Below are 15,744 nucleotides of genomic sequence, written 5' to 3' on the forward strand. Positions count from 1 at the left end.
AATGAACAAAACAGAGCTATTTATCGAATGATCCATCCCCTATTGTCCAGTCCCAGCTTCTAACAGTCAGAGGTTTAGGAACACACCAAGCATGGTGTTGTGTCCCTGACTATCTTGGCTAATAGCCATTAATGGACCTATCTTCCATGAACTTATCTAATTCTTTTTGAACCCAGTTATACTTTTGGCCTTCTCAACATCCCCGGCAATGAGTTTCACAGGTTGACTGTGTGTTTTGTGAAGTACTTACTTACGTTTGTTTTAAAGCTGCTGCCTATTAATTTCATTGGGTGACTCCTAGGGCCAGATTAACTTTCCTGTGGGCCCGGGGCTAATAGATTTTGTGAGGCCTCTGAGAGTTTGAAGTGGGGGAGTGGGCTCAGGGCTGGGGCAGGGGATTGGGGTGCAGGAAGGGGCACAGCTCCAGCTGGAGGGGGCCTCTGGGGTTGGGACAGGGATGGGACAGGGGGTTGGGGTGCAGAAGGAGGTTCGGGGTGCGGGCTCTGGGTGGGAGTTTGGGTACAGGAGGGGCTCAGGGCTGGGACAGGGGTTGGGGTGCAGATGGGGGTGTGAAGTCTGGGAGGAAGTTTGGGTGCAGGAGGGGGCTACAGGCTAGGTAGGGGGTTGGGATGCAGGAGGGTGTGCGGGGTGCAGGCTCTGGCTGGGAGGCGCTTACCTCGGGTGGCTCCTGGTCGGCGGCACAGGATCCCTGCCTACCCTGGCTCCACGTTGCTCTGCTCCCCAGTGTGGTCAGCATGTCTAGCCCCTAGGCAGAGGTACCTGGCCAATAGGAGTTGTGAAGCTGGTGCCGGGAGTGTGGACAGCGCACAGAGATTCCCTGAATGTCCCTCACCTAGGGGCCACAGGAGCACATTGGCGAGCTGGCACTCACGGCTCCAGCCCCCCGGGGGGTGGGGCTCTGAGGATAAGGGACCAGTGTCCGGCCCATGGCAGGGATAAAAAGAAGCAGCGGGCCTCATTCCCAGCCCCCTTAGCCCACTGCCCTGGGCTGCAGCCCCTAAAACCCCTGCATTAATCAAGCCCTGGTGACTCCTAGCTCTTGTGTTAAATGAAGAGGTAAAAAACACTTCCTTATTCAATTTCTCCTCACAATTCATGATGTTGTAGACCTCTATCATATCCCCCCTTAGTCATCTTTTTACTAAGGTGAACAATCCCAGTCTTTTTAATCTCTCCTCATATGGAGACAGCGGAGAGGAGAGCTTTGCATTTCTTTGCGAAGATCTCTGCAGATGACCAAGGGGCAACAATGATGGATTCCAAAGGAAATCCCATTCAACATCACTGGCTGGAAGATATAGCTATCATTTGGAAATCTTACAGGAAGAGTTAAAGTGGGATTAAAATGATGAAGATCCCCAAGATTCTGTCTGCTTTAATGTTAGTTCTACTCAGCCAAGCTACAGGGAGACCCCACAGGAAAAGAAATGTGTGCAGAGTATGCCTTTATTCCGTTGGTACAGCATTAGATATTTTTGTCAAAGCCTGCCCTGCCTTAACATCAGACAGTACACAGGGTTTTCCATTTGTTTGCCATGCATCATATTCCCAAAAGATTAGTCCTTTTCTAGTCAAGCAGTTTAAAACTAATCACGGTTGTTATTTTAATCTGTGTTCACCATTAAGAATTCTTGCAGAGCAATTTTACTTGTTACCAATTAAGATCTCCCAGTGGAAGTTTATGATTACAGCAAAAGCAACCTGATGAATACTTGACACCTCCTTAGTTTACCAGCATTCAACCCATGAGCATAGAGACGTGCTAATACTTTAGATGAAAGCATAGCAAAATTATTTAAGAAAGCCTCTTTTTTAAAACTTGTACTTAGAAAAATGTCATGGAGTCCATATGCTGTCTCTCTCTCTCCATCTGTCAGGGTTTTACATCACTGTAGTATATATGTTTGGCTTTTGTTTTGTTTCCTGATTGTACTCTCTGTGAAGTCTAGAACATCCCAACCCTACCAAAAATTCTGGGACCAAGGTCCAATCCTGGTTCCGTTGAAGTCAATAATAAAATTCTCCTGGACATTAGTGGGAACAGGAGCAGACCCTTTTATACCTGGAAAAGCATAATGTGCTTCAATATCAATTCTTTTTTCTGTTAAGGGAAAAAGTGAATTACAATGTCAATAATTTAAAATTAAGATCTACTGTTGCAATCATTACATTAATGTTACTGAGGCAAACCTCCCCACTGAGGTCACTGAGCAAAGACTGCAGGAGCAATCCCTTACTTTTCCAATTATTTCTTCATATTATTCTGCCCTTAAAATTATATAGAGTAAATAAAATTTAGCCAAATATGAAACAGCACTGGTTGACTACGTGAGAAAATAACAGTGCAGAGAAAAAAATATTTTCTGTCCACACTTTTGATACTATTTATAGACCCATGATGGAATGGGAGGGGGGAATAAACCCTAAAATAATCCCAAATGTTCCAGTGCACATTTATCTACTGAGACACATTCATTACTGTGTAACCACTAAAATAGCTTCAATGGAGTTACATCAGCGTTGAATTTGCTCTACTGTCCCAAATAAGCCAGAGAAAAGCAAAAACAAAACAAAAAAACATAAAGTTTAAAAAAAAAAAAAAGAACCCCCCACCTCAAAATATAAGATTCCAGGATTGTTCCTGTGTGTGTCACTCTGAAGACTATGATGTCTGTAGCATCACTGTGAAGCCATGGAATCAGCGATAAGCATGGTGGAGGGCTCTTTTTGTTCAGCATACCACCAGACTGAATCATCAGCAGGCTTTGCAATCTGTTACCATCCAATTTTTAAGTTCTCAGCCCTTCTGATTTATGAATTACACCTATGCAGTTGATGTAGACCCGTTTCAGACAGGACTGTGTTTACGCACTCTTAAGTACCTTTAGAGCATGCCAACAGGGCCTACAGGGGGCAGTTAGTGCACAGCTCTTTAGAGGACTCTACTCGTCCCACCCTTTCAGTCCAGGCTCAGAGTTCAGGGACCAGCGCAACTGCCCCCGACTCCAGGGCCCAGGTAGATTACTCAGATGACCAGGCTTTTTCTATTTTTTTCCCCCTTCTAGGGCCCACTTGCCCCAAAGTTCACCCGCTACCACTGCAAGCAGCACACACTATAACCCCATACATACATAGCTCCTCTCCACAGCATATACTGCTCATTCAGCACCTGCACAAATCAACACAATTCTCCCAGCACAACAACACAATCAGCACACACAATAACCTCAAGCATCACACTGAAGAATGTCTGAGTCAGTGTGAAGAACTGGAAACAGCTACAAGGATGATGTTTAGAATATCACCAGATTCAATCATCACTTGGATTCACAGTCTGTTACTGTGGAATTTTTAAGTTCCCAGATATTTTTTGTCTTTTTTTATACACGTGACTTTACAAATTACACCTGTGTGACAGCGGGGGCTTTAAGCTACTAGTGTGTGAGTGTGTGTATGTATCTTGTTTCAGATAGTGAATTTCTACCTTTATTGCTGTCTTAATTCTTCATATAACAATAAACCGTCTAAGGTTCTTAGCGTAAGAAAATGGTGGTGGTCAAAAACAGCTGTACTTTCAGACACTGCTGAGGTAGCTGTGCTGATGCTTCTGAAGTTCTTTAGAAACTGAAAATCTGGAGGTCTATTATAGTAGCATGCTATGAAACGACCTAAACATAACCGGTCCTCTTGGGAGTGTGATTACAGCAATAAATGTCTTATGTTCCACAACAGATGGCTATGCCACATGAAGAAAGTAAAATATATCAAGCTCTGTAAAATGAGAAGAAAAAGAAATTTCTGCTCCCACATCTAATTAAGTGCCTTTTAGTTTGCTGTTGTACATGTGGTACCGTAGGCATTCTATATGAGCACCGTGATATCAGTTTTAGTCTCTTCTGTCTCAGACTGGTTGCTATAAATCAGCCCAGGCTGTAAGTAATGTTGAAGGAGCCAAATGTTCTGAATTTGTATCTGTCTTTTTTATTAGCTAGCCTAGAGTAAACTGGGGGCTATTGTTCAATGTCAGGTTCAATGCCCAATGACCCAATAGGTTAAAATTGTGGCAGCCACAAATCAAGGGCATAATGAAGTCTAAGAAGTGGTCTGTGCTGATTTATTAGGGCATCTGTCTGACTCTAGACAATCTAGTACTGCTCTTGTATAGCATGAGCTATTCCCATGATCCTTAGCATATTATAGATTTCTCTCTTTTAAAACTATAATAAAGCTTTCAAGATAGTCTATCGAAACCAGAGAGGATTTTTTGATAGTATTCATTGTCATTCTTAAGTTTTTATCCCAATGTTACTCTGTAAATAATAATAAAAAGAAAGTGCTGACTTTAACTCTGCAAAGAACATTCAGTTTTCAGTACTAGCTGAATGTCAATTTCAAATTCAATAAAGTCCTTATATATTTGCTGGTTTTCAAGGAGTTTTTCCATTTTCTTTATTCTACTATTCATTTCCATTTATTCACCATATTATTATTATTCAGATATAATGCTACTATTAATGTTCATTCTTAATCAAATGCATTTTACTGAATTCTGTAATTTTAAATGAAAACCCTTGTTTCTTCTGGTATAATAATTCAATTTTAAAAGAAAATGGGAACTTAATGTCCATAAAATTTTGTAGTCTAGCTTTAAATGAGGCTAAACCCATGTCAAAAATGTTATTTTAATCCAATTTTATATCCCAGAGGACAGGAATGTTCATCAGAGCTATATCAAGCAATGTGAAAATCCATCTTTTTTGAGTGTACAGGGTTTTCAACTGAAAAATCATAAGAACTTAATTATTCCTCTCCTGAGATCAGATCTGAGGTGCATTGGTTTAACTTATTTGAGAAAATTAAATTATACTTATCTGCAAACTTAATGGAGGACTTCTCAGAATCATGAACCTTCTATATGCAGCAAGAAAAAATAATCAAATATTGCATACAAAAATATATGGATGGTAAATATTCCATCAGTTTCATCCCTGGTATAATTCCAGTGGCTTCCCAGTAGAGTTACTTCAGATATTAAATTTGGCCCCTGTCCCTGTAAAATGTGAGATAATGGATGCTCAAAAACTGTACAGTGAACTGCGAAGTGTTTTCCTATAGCTACTTAGTTATCACATGTAATGTGTAACAACTGCAAAGCTACATAAATAAAAAAACTGGTGTAATTTCACAGACTAATAAAAATCTGATCAAATAAGTTATCCACTTATAGAGGGAATGAGTCATCTAAAGTTAAATAGGATTTGTTGAGACCAAAAAAAAAAAAAACCAGAGAAAAAGCCTTTTGGTTGTTTGTACCATTTCTTACCAGGGCAGCCCTGGGACAACCTGCAGAGCACAATTCTTCAGAAACAACAATACAGCCCCAGAACCATTCATGTTGCAAGTTGTCACTTTTATGAATGACATTTCCATAACTTTAGAGAGATGCAAAAAATGCACAGTAGTATGGCTTACATAATGGGGATGGGCCATGGAATCTGGCATCATTGGGAACGCTTCAGTAAAACCATCCAAGTAAAGCTATCCAATCAAGTTGCAGGCACACATAGGGAAAATGTATTTAGAATTGAATAGCTACTTTTTGCAGCAAAACTAGGTGAACTGATAACTTATGAGTAGATTACATTTTCTAAGGCAAACACATGCAAGGGAATTTTCAAAGCTCTGCATCCAACTTGCCTAAGCACACAGAATTCAATGGGATTTTCAAGTGCTCATGTACATTTCTCAGTTGATCAAGGTGGAGCAAAAATCCCCACTAGGTATATATTAGCATATGTAAATCATCACTTTATAGATATGCAGATTGGGTCTGGACATCCAGTGGTAATGATGTGAAAGCAAGAGATATGGAAAATACTTACCAGAGCATCAAGACTGCCTCTTTTTCATAGAAGAGATAAGGTGGGTGAGGTATTATCTTCTATAGGACCAACTGCTGTTGGTGAGAGAGACAACCTTTCATTCCAGCAGGCTTATTAACCATTGCTAGTTTGGGTTTTAAAACTCTGAATGTCCTATGTTGCCATGCTATCACCACTTCATGGTCACTTATGTTTCTTCCTTTCACATTCCATTTGAAAGAGACCCCTATATTCAAGGAGACCAAACTGTCTAGTTCACCCACTCCAGTGAAACTGACAATAATTCTAAGCAGGGATAAGCAAAGCAAATGCTTGGAAAACAGAGTATTTCCACACACAGGGATACCTGCAGACATATTTAACAATCTTGACAGGCCATGGCTATGATTCCACTCCTAGAGTGATGACTTTCTTTGTGGTGCACTGTTGAGTTATTTCATCTGTGGTTAAAACTCATGTGAGAGTTTAATATTTGTGAATGGGTATTTTTGGGTTACATCTCAACAGAAGTGCAGATTTGGAAGTTCAACACCTGTCCATCTTATCTAAAGTCAGCAGCAAAAGCTATGGAATATTGTATCTCTTTCCAAAACAAATATATGCATATAAATTGCACTTGCCTCCATAGGTTCCAGCGTTGCTCTTCTAGCTGTGTTACTAAATGCTCTATGTATTTATTTGAGTCCATATATTCCTAAAAAGAAAAGGATCAAAATATTTTTTTCATATACATATATATATATATAACTATAACATTTGTAAAATGTTGATTAACTAACAGAGATATTATGTGAAGGTAAGGACCAAATGGAAACCTACAACACATAAAACTTACATTGACATAAAAAAGCAACATTAATGGAGGCTTATATCAGAGCCAGAAGAACCCTTTATAAAGCCAATTGTTATATACAGAAATTATTGGGGAAGATGCATAGGTGTCATGGTAGGCCATGGTATGTATATGCATGCACCTGCACGCTATGTCCAGAATTCTCCTCCAAGTCTCTTGGTGGTAGGTTTTTGGTCAGAGTTGGGGTGGATAATGTTTTCTCTTCAGGTCTTGTGGTTTCTGGCATAAATCTATGTCTGCTGGGCAACCATGATTTGACCCAAATGTTTATTTTGTTGCTTGCATCACAGTTTGGAAAAATATTACCTCAAAAACTGAATTTGAATATCAAACCAATTCAGCTCCAGGATCCTTTTTCAGTTCAACTTTTTCAGGTGCGATAACAGTATGATATTATCAGCCACACTAAAGCTACTGTACTTTTCATCAGGTGAAATTTCAGATACAGAACAAAAATCACTGATCAATTATTTTTCTATTGCTGAAAGACTCTTGTCTGTTCTTTAAAGAAATAATTTATTTCTCTAGAGAAACACTTACTTCAGCAATAGAAAAATAACTTTCCAGGATGAAAGTAACTCTAGAATGATACTTACATAAAATATTTCAGAAAGATCCCACAGAATAACATATAGCATAATTTGCTGTGTTATTACGGCAGTGGCTTCAGTACAGCCATAGTACTTTTAATTTGACAGACTATCAACAATATCAGAGGTGTAGCCATGTTAGTCTGTATCCACAAAAACAACGAGGAGTCCGGTGGCACCTTAAAGACTAAGAGATTTACTTGGGCATAAGTTTTTGTGGGTAAAAAAACACTTCTTCAGAGGCATGGAGTGATTTGGTATCTGTAATTTTCACTCCACACCTCTGAACAAGTGGTTTTTTACCCACGGAAGCTTATGCCCTAATAAATCTGTTAGTCTTTAAGGTGCCACCGGACTCCTTATTGTTTTTATCAACAATATGATTCACGGGCAACATCTAATGAAAATTCCAACTTGGGTTTCTGGAGACAAAGGTTCTTCTTTTTATGGACTCACTGGCAAGCCCCATCATAGACTATATCCTTGTGTACTATGGTTGCTTGTCTAGTATTATTTGCTTGTGTATGTCTGTTGCCTAATGGCTAGTCTTTGTTCAGCCATTTATCTTAATAATTCAGGAATGGAAGGTGGTATTACAACAGGGACAGTACATTATCCCATCTCTCCACAAGGTGACAATAAATGTCACAAGAATTCAACCATCATATTTTATGTATCTAATGTAGATTTTATTTTCCAGGACCGAAATTGTTCTAAGCAATTGTGTAACATTATAGGGCTTAGCGTTGGGTGAGAATAGACGGTTCTCAGGAATACAGCTAAGCTTTTAATAATTTATGGATTTAAATAACAACAAAAGAAATAAATTAAGCTAAAAACAACTTAATATACAATTACAGCTATGTAAGTATAGCAATCATTATCCACAAACACCTATTTCTGCTTGTGAAAAAGGGAGTAGCATACAATCAAAAAGATAATCATGTGATTACCAAAATAAATTTTGCACACACTACTGTACATTTTTAACTGCAATTATGTCTACAGTAAAGGAGGTTTCTTCAATTGCACCTCTGGTAACACTACAACATAGAGGTGGCCTGATGGTTAAGTCAATTGGAATAGTATTATTGGCAGGATTTCTACAGTGAGGATATGATGAAATGTTCTAGCATATGTTTCTGCCCATGGTAATTATTTTGTTGTTCTAATAAAAAGCTACATTCACTCTTCAGAGGTTACATTGGTTGATGAAACCACAAAAATTCCTTATAGAAATTCTCTGAAGTAGGTAGCAGTGGACACCTATTCCATGCAAATGGAAATAATCTCAGTAATATTTTGTTGAAAGTTGGCATTGTTTGTAAGGAACTGAATATTATAAAGCTTTCCAATAGTTTCCTTATCTTTCCCAAACCCCAAAACTCTATCCCCAATAGTAGATTCCAAATATAAGGACAGATTATGCAGTCTTTTACTTAACCAAACTTCCCGTGAACCAGATTTTGTGCTTTGTTACAATAATATAAAACTGGAGAAACTCCATCAACTTCAGTGACATTAATCTGGGTTTTACATCACTGCCATGGAAATCAGAATCTGACCCATTGGCATTATCTTGGGTCCGTAAAGTGTCTATTTTAATAGATTGAGTTAAATTTTACATGTACAGTCATCATGCAAATTAGATAGTGAGCTTTTCTGAAGCTAAACTGAGAAAAATCATTGTACAGAATGGGTATGTTATGGCTTAGAAAAGCTACACTATGCAATTGCATAATGATGATTACTTGTGGTACCAAGTTGTTTAAAACAAACTTCCTTGTAATGAATTGCTTTTACTATATCACATATAGCAGAAATTAGTATTAATAACCCCTTTATATCTTATTTTACTGTAATATGAATCACTCCTAGTTCATACTTGAGTGCACTTTGCCCTGCAGCCAAGAGAATCAATAGTTTTATTACACACAATTCTACTGCAATAATGTGAACAGTTAATTTTGTAGCTATTTTTGTGAAAAATATGGTCAAGTGCACAAAGTCAATTGGGAAAAAGAAAATATATATTTATTTTGTATATTTTCTGCCTTAATGTCAAGTTCTTCCCATGGCAAACCTGACAAATGATTCAATTTCTACTTAGAGGTCTGCAAGCCAGCAGCAGATGATTTGTCAGTATGGCGTGAAGATCAAGCACAACTCAAAAATAAATTTTGTGGTTTGCAAAAATATCTTATCTGTGCTGTGACTAAAAGGTACAATACAATGATTTGCTGTTACAAAAGCTCAAGTACTGTACTTCCAAACCTAGGTTTGCCCACTTTCCTATCTGCACATGTGAAAGCAGCTGGATTTGGTCCCTATCTAGTACTAATCCATCTAACCCCTCTAAACTGCTCTGGGATAGCAGTAGGAGTCAGCCTTTAAAAAGGTTTTACTTGAAAGGGAATCATTTCCAAATGCCATAATCTATTTATGCAGTGTAATTGTAGCTGTTTTGGACCCAGGACATTAGAGAGACAAGGTGGGTGAGGTAATATCTTTTATTAGACCAACTTCTGTTGGTGAGAGAGAAAAGCTTTTGAGCCGCAAAGAGCTCTTCTTCTTCAGGTCTGGGAAAGGTACTCCAAGTATCACAGTGAAATGAAAGGTGGAACAGATTGTTTAGCATAAGTAGTCAGCACACAGGTATAAATAATGGTGTGCATAGCACCTTCAAAAGATGAGCCTGGAAGCTTAAATTCATAACTCTGCTAGACACTAAAAATCATGGATTGAACAGAGACACTGGATTTATGGTTTATTACAACGATATGTAACGCTAACCCTTTCTTTTTTGTTCTGTGACTACAGATGTGTTAACGGGCCACTCTACCTTGAATAGTCCTTTAGTATATGTGTGTTAACTACTTATGCTAAACAATCTGTTCCACCTTGCATTTAGCAGTGCCGCTTGAAGTACCTTTCCCAGACTTGAAGAAGAGCTCTGTGTGGCTTGAAGGCTTGTCTCTCTCACAAACAGAAATTGGTCCAATGAAAGGTATTACCTCACCCACCTTGTCTCTCTAGTGCTCTAGTCACGACATGCCCAACAACTGTTTAATTGTGATCATAATAGATCAAATTCTGCAGTCCTCAAGAAAAAGCCCATATGAACTTAAGTGGAAATTTTGCCAGAGAGAGAACTATAACAGGACATGGTTTCAGTAATAAAAGTACAAATAGACAAGGTAAGACTATTGTGGGAAGAACAAAACCTGATCAACCAGAAGGAGACCAATAATATTTACTGAGTCTTTGAGATATTAATACAGTACCTGCCTTCTAATTAGAGACACTTGAACAAGAGAAGCTTGAAGTAATTGATAATTCATTGTCCATAAAAGCCTTATCCAAAGCCCATTGAAGTCAATGGAAAGATGCCCATTGATTTCAGTGGGTTTTGGATCAGGTGTGATGCTGGAAGGCCAGCTCTTTCCCAGGTTGCAGGCATTAGCTAAGAACCAACAAACTTGTAACTGGAGACCAGACCAATTCACCTCCATGTTAGTTTTGCTCAAAATAGGTATTAGTTTTATAAGAATGTATTTAGTGTTTAGACTTTATGAAATGCTTGTAGGTTGCTGAATGCATTAAACTCACTTGCAATGTCTGTAGTCCATTGTATAAGAAAATATATGTTTTGCTTTACAACTTTGAAAACGTTTGCTCCAAACTTGTGAAATCAGGCATGGGAATAGTTCCCACTGACCCATCCCCACCAATCCAGGACTATCAACATCAGATGGGCCATCAAGGAACATCGCAATATGAAGGATAGGTTAATGGACCCATTTGCACCTGCAAAGTGCTATGTGCAAGAAAGCTGAGTCCTGTGGGCTTGAAGGCTGAATGAAGGAAATAAAACAAAGCCACAGGAAAATTTCCCATTTTTTTAGTTGTTTGAACTCTGAGGATATGTCTACACTGTAATAGAAGCCCAGGGTTAGTGGGACCTGTGTTAGGGAACCCTGGGCTTGAGCGACTTCATTGTATTTTAACCCTAGAATTTTCTGACTCATGCTCTAACCTAGGCGCTAGGGACTCTGAAATATGGTTGCTTTGACTTGTGTCTGTGCACTGCAGCGTGGATGCCAGAGCCCCACTCCTGAAACGTGGCCACTCTAGCCCTAGGATCGTGGTGCACTCTGAAAAAACTTTACTGCCCATCCCGTACATTACCAGGAATCAGCTTGCTTTGCAAAAGGCTTGATCAGCTCGCTCTTTATTGCGAGAGGGTCTCTGATAGTGTGCTTGCAGATTGGTGCTCAGAACAGAAGGGGTTAACACTGACCTGAGCTGCTGCCATTTGCAAAGGGGACATAGCTTCCATTTTCAATAGAGTGGATAGCAAATTGTTGGGATAGAGAGGACTAAGAAAGTTATTCCACGGAATTGTGGTATACTTCCAGATGAGTCCCAGGACCTGAGTCAAGTGGGGCTGCGTCTACACTGCAAAGCAATAAGGCTCAGACCCTGCGAAAAATATCCTTCCCATAAACACTAGAGAGGGAACATCCAGTTACTGAGTAGTGACAAGAACCATTTAGATTAACATTACTGATACAAATACTATTGATAATCATCTGGAATAGATAGTAAAGAATGGCCTGTGACACTTTGATTTAATTTTTAAAAAGAGGGCTACCAAACTGCATTTCAGAGATGCTAAGCACCTCAACTTTAAACTGAGTCAATGGGATCAGTAGCTGCTCAATACTTCTGAAATTCAGTTATTAGCTGTCTAAAGCTGGGAACCTATAATTAGAGTCTACTTTTTAAAATCTAGTAGTGTTATATCACAACTTTGTTGGAAGGAAATTTTTGCTTATTTGAAGCATGATAGAGCCAGGATTTCACCCATTGAGTAAACTCTCATATGATGGCACAAAATCACTTCATTGTAAGACTTTCACTAATTGTGTAAAAATAATAGAAAATCATAATAAAACTTTCCATTATCTAGTCTAGATTATGTTGGTAATTGGGAGAAGGGGGTGTAGAAAATGCACAGCCACCCACAGTGATGCCTTGTGGTCAGGCAGGAATCAGCAGGTCATCTTCTCATTGGAAACTGGATCCTGCCCTTCAGCACCACTGACCCCAAAGATTTCCAGTCCTTCCCTTCTGCACAGGGTCCTAGAGCAGTCAAAGTCTATTCCAGCAGACCTCTCAGCTTAGATGAAGGCCCATAGTATTGTAATGTCCTCTGGGAGAGGGTAGGGGAGCCCCAGGCCTGCCCTCTCCACCAGGCTCCGGACCAGGGCCCAATGGTGGGCAGCTACCCTTGACACATTAGGGTGCTAAGATGGCACCCTCCCTGGATCACTTCCTACTCATGTCCTTTAGTTTCAGAGACTAAACTACTTCTACCCACTCTATGACCTGCACGCTCATTCACTTGACTTCTCTCTCCTTTGTAGATTTTCACTGGTCTCTGAAGTCAGGCAGGTAGCTCCTGGGCAGTACATCCCTCTGAGAGCTCAGAGTAGCTGTCTGCTCCCTTTCATTGCCTTCCTTTGAGCTTCTCTCCTCTCCTTTTTAAAGCCCTGCAGGTGTGGCTGGGTGGGGCTGCCTGCACCCAGAGCTGCTCCTTAACCCCATGCTCTCATTGTGGTTTTTGTAAACTCATCAAAGGGAAGTATACCAAACTCATATGGGCACTAATGCACAGTTCTGTAAAAGCCTGTAATTTTGTTGTGTTGCAGCATAAGCCTATAAATAAATCTAAGCTTGTTTGTTCACAGAACAAAATATGAAAATTCCCACTGTGTAGCTGTTTTCCTGTAAAAATTATAGTTAAATGGTTGTTAGAGAGCAAAGCCATCTAAAACATTCCTTTTTTAAGAAAATAGAAATTAGTATCTCACATGTGAACTCGGATCCACCATCCAGTGTTTTGATATACCAGATGTGTATTTGCTCTGACATAGCCATGCTGTTGTGCTAGCTAGGACATAAACAAAACAAAAAACATCAGGAACACAGGACACTGTGAATACTTTCCCACTTATTGTAATGCAGCAAATGTAGGACATCCTGGTCCCAGAATACAAGGAGTGAAAGCTGGAGGTAAGAAAATAAAATTGGCAAAATGAAATATATTCTATGGATCATTTAATAAGTTTGTAGAAGTCACAGTAAAATTTATTAATGATCTTTGCAAAATTGAGAAAAGGATTAAGATTATAGGTCCTGATCAAGCAAATCACTAATTACATGCTTAGCTTTAAATCAACGGTGTCAATAATCAGGCCTACTGGTTGGAGTGTAAGTCACAATGAGGCAGAGGGTTAGGCCGGGGCCACGGGTGATGCTGGAATCAAGAACCAGGACAGGCTTGGGTCAAAACCTAAGTCAGAGTCTGAAAACAAACCAGAATCAGAAATGTGGCCAGAGGTCATAGCTGGATGGTCACAGTCCAAAGACAAGACAAGTCGATACTCAAGCTGGAGTCCAGATACAGGCCAAAGGTCAAAGCTGGGTAGTCAGAGTCCAAGGTTTTGGGAAGGATCAGGAAGCAGAGATGAGGCTGGAGCGGGTCAGTGATGAGGTTGGAGTAGGGCAAGGACAATACTGGGTCTTGGGTAGGGGTAGGGGTAGGGGTAGGGGTAGGGGTAGGGGTAGGGGTAGGGGTAGGCTGGAAGTCTCTGGAGTCTGGTGCGTGGCCAGGCAGCAGGATAGTTCCTGGCCAGATAGTGCTGTTGCTCAGACTGATGGACAGCTCTGGTGGGATTGTGGAAGTAGCTGAGCCTAGCATCATGTGACTCAGGCTCTGCTTAATGATAGGTTGCTGTTGCATGCCAGAAGGCTGAGTCACTGCAGACTCTGTTGAAGTGGTAAATCAGTGCTGCTGGGTCGTTGCTGCCTGAGAGCTGACTCACCGCAACAGCACCTATTGAGAGTCTGGGGATGGGCGGGCACAGGCCCTCAGCCTAGGAGCTACTGGGCCCAGGTCTCAAATAAATATGGGGGACAACAAAAGATAAAACAGGAATGGGAATGAGGGTCATAGGGTCAAAAGCAGGGAGTCAGAGCGGGACAATGAGCAAAGCTCTCTGGACAGTGCCCACTGCTCCTCAAAGGCCTCCAAGGAGCCAGTGGACCATGGGAAGTGGGTATAATAGGCCAGGGTAGGCTAAGTCTCCCCTGGTGCTGCCACGGCCGCTGGACTCCCACTTGTGGGATTTTGGGGTGAAGTTTTTGATTTCTTATGCTCCATGCAGGTTCTGGGGCAGCTGAGGAGGCAGTATGTGCTATTCAGTTTCCCAGGTTCATCAGTAATCTCCCCGGAGTCCAGGGAAATTACTGAGAACCCAGGAAGCTGCGTAACACATACCACCTCCTCAGCCATCCCGGAACCTGCATGGTGCATATCAAAAGCTCAGGTTCTTCTCCCAGAAGAGAAGAAACAAGAGCTTTTCCTGTGGCGCGGCTGGCGAGAGGCCTCCGGCTGCCTGGGGGCTCCTCTGGCTAAGGGGGGGCAGGCTTGAGGCTCCTCTGGGCAGGGGTGGGGTCTCGGGGCTCCAGCCACAGGGCAGAGGTGGTAAGGGGAGGTTAGGGCTCTGGCCATGGGAGGGACGGGGGACAGAGGTGGAAGGGGCAGAGCCGGAGGCTAGACTCCCAGAAGAGGGGATCTGCCCACCATTCAAGCAGTAGACATGGCCCAGAGGAACTCTGCCCCGGAGACATGGTCTCACCGCAGCAGCTGAGTGAGGAGCCCTGGGTTGGCTGTGAGTTTGCCTCACAAATGGAACTACTCATGTGCTAAAAGTTAAGCTCATGCTTAAGTGCTTTGCTAGAGTAGGGCCAGGGGGCTCTGACCAATGTGTCAGTTGGAGTCGAGCCATCCCACTCCATCAGGAACTCTGCCATCCAGAGGCAATCTGGCCCAGCTACACTCTTTAAGGTAGTGCAGTGTGTACTTCAGCTGTGGCAGGCCACAGCTGTGCTCACCAGTGAAGGTGGGGACAAGGATATAACTCCGTCTTCTCCACACTTCCTAAACCATTTGTTGTGACTAATCTCATGCCATTTATTTCCCTGTGCATCCACCTGAGCACAAGGACTCAAAACTGTGATTGTCCCCTGTGGGGTTTCAGGCATGGCCCCATCACTGCCCTCCAGAGCAGCCCTAAGCTGGGACAGAATGGCCCCTTCAACATAGCTGCTCCACCAATAACTCCACCAGAAGCATAAGTAGTGCAGAGGGCCTTGTGTTGGTACTCTGCAGCAGGATGAATTTCACCCAGTAACATTGCCTTTTAAACCAACTAGGATAACTTCACAGTCGATCCAGACCTTCATGCCTCAGGGTATAAGATGTTTGTCGCCTGGGTGTGGGAAAGTTACATAATCAACAATTGTCCAGAAGCCTGGTGGCTTCATTTTC

At 41.3% G+C, this 15,744-nt stretch overlaps 1 protein-coding gene and 1 long non-coding RNA gene across 5 annotated transcripts in view; one reads left to right on the forward strand and one right to left on the reverse strand.

The window, feature by feature from the left end:
- NCKAP5 (NCK associated protein 5) overlaps positions 1 to 15,744 on the reverse strand; it is a 644,081-nt gene that overhangs the window by 383,721 nt on the left and 244,616 nt on the right. For all 4 annotated transcript variants that reach the window (XM_043505027.1, XM_043505028.1, XM_043505024.1 and 1 more), the window contains one exon: positions 6,524 to 6,597. In XM_043505027.1, coding sequence (XP_043360962.1) covers positions 6,524 to 6,597 — 74 coding nt within the window. The remainder of the gene's footprint in view (positions 1 to 6,523; positions 6,598 to 15,744) is intronic.
- Positions 1 to 15,744, forward strand: part of LOC122458070 — a 35,244-nt gene that overhangs the window by 17,782 nt on the left and 1,718 nt on the right. The window lies entirely within an intron of this gene.

This window comes from Dermochelys coriacea, chromosome 11 (assembly GCF_009764565.3).
Source record: "Dermochelys coriacea isolate rDerCor1 chromosome 11, rDerCor1.pri.v4, whole genome shotgun sequence".
Taxonomy (NCBI): Eukaryota; Metazoa; Chordata; order Testudines; family Dermochelyidae; genus Dermochelys; species Dermochelys coriacea.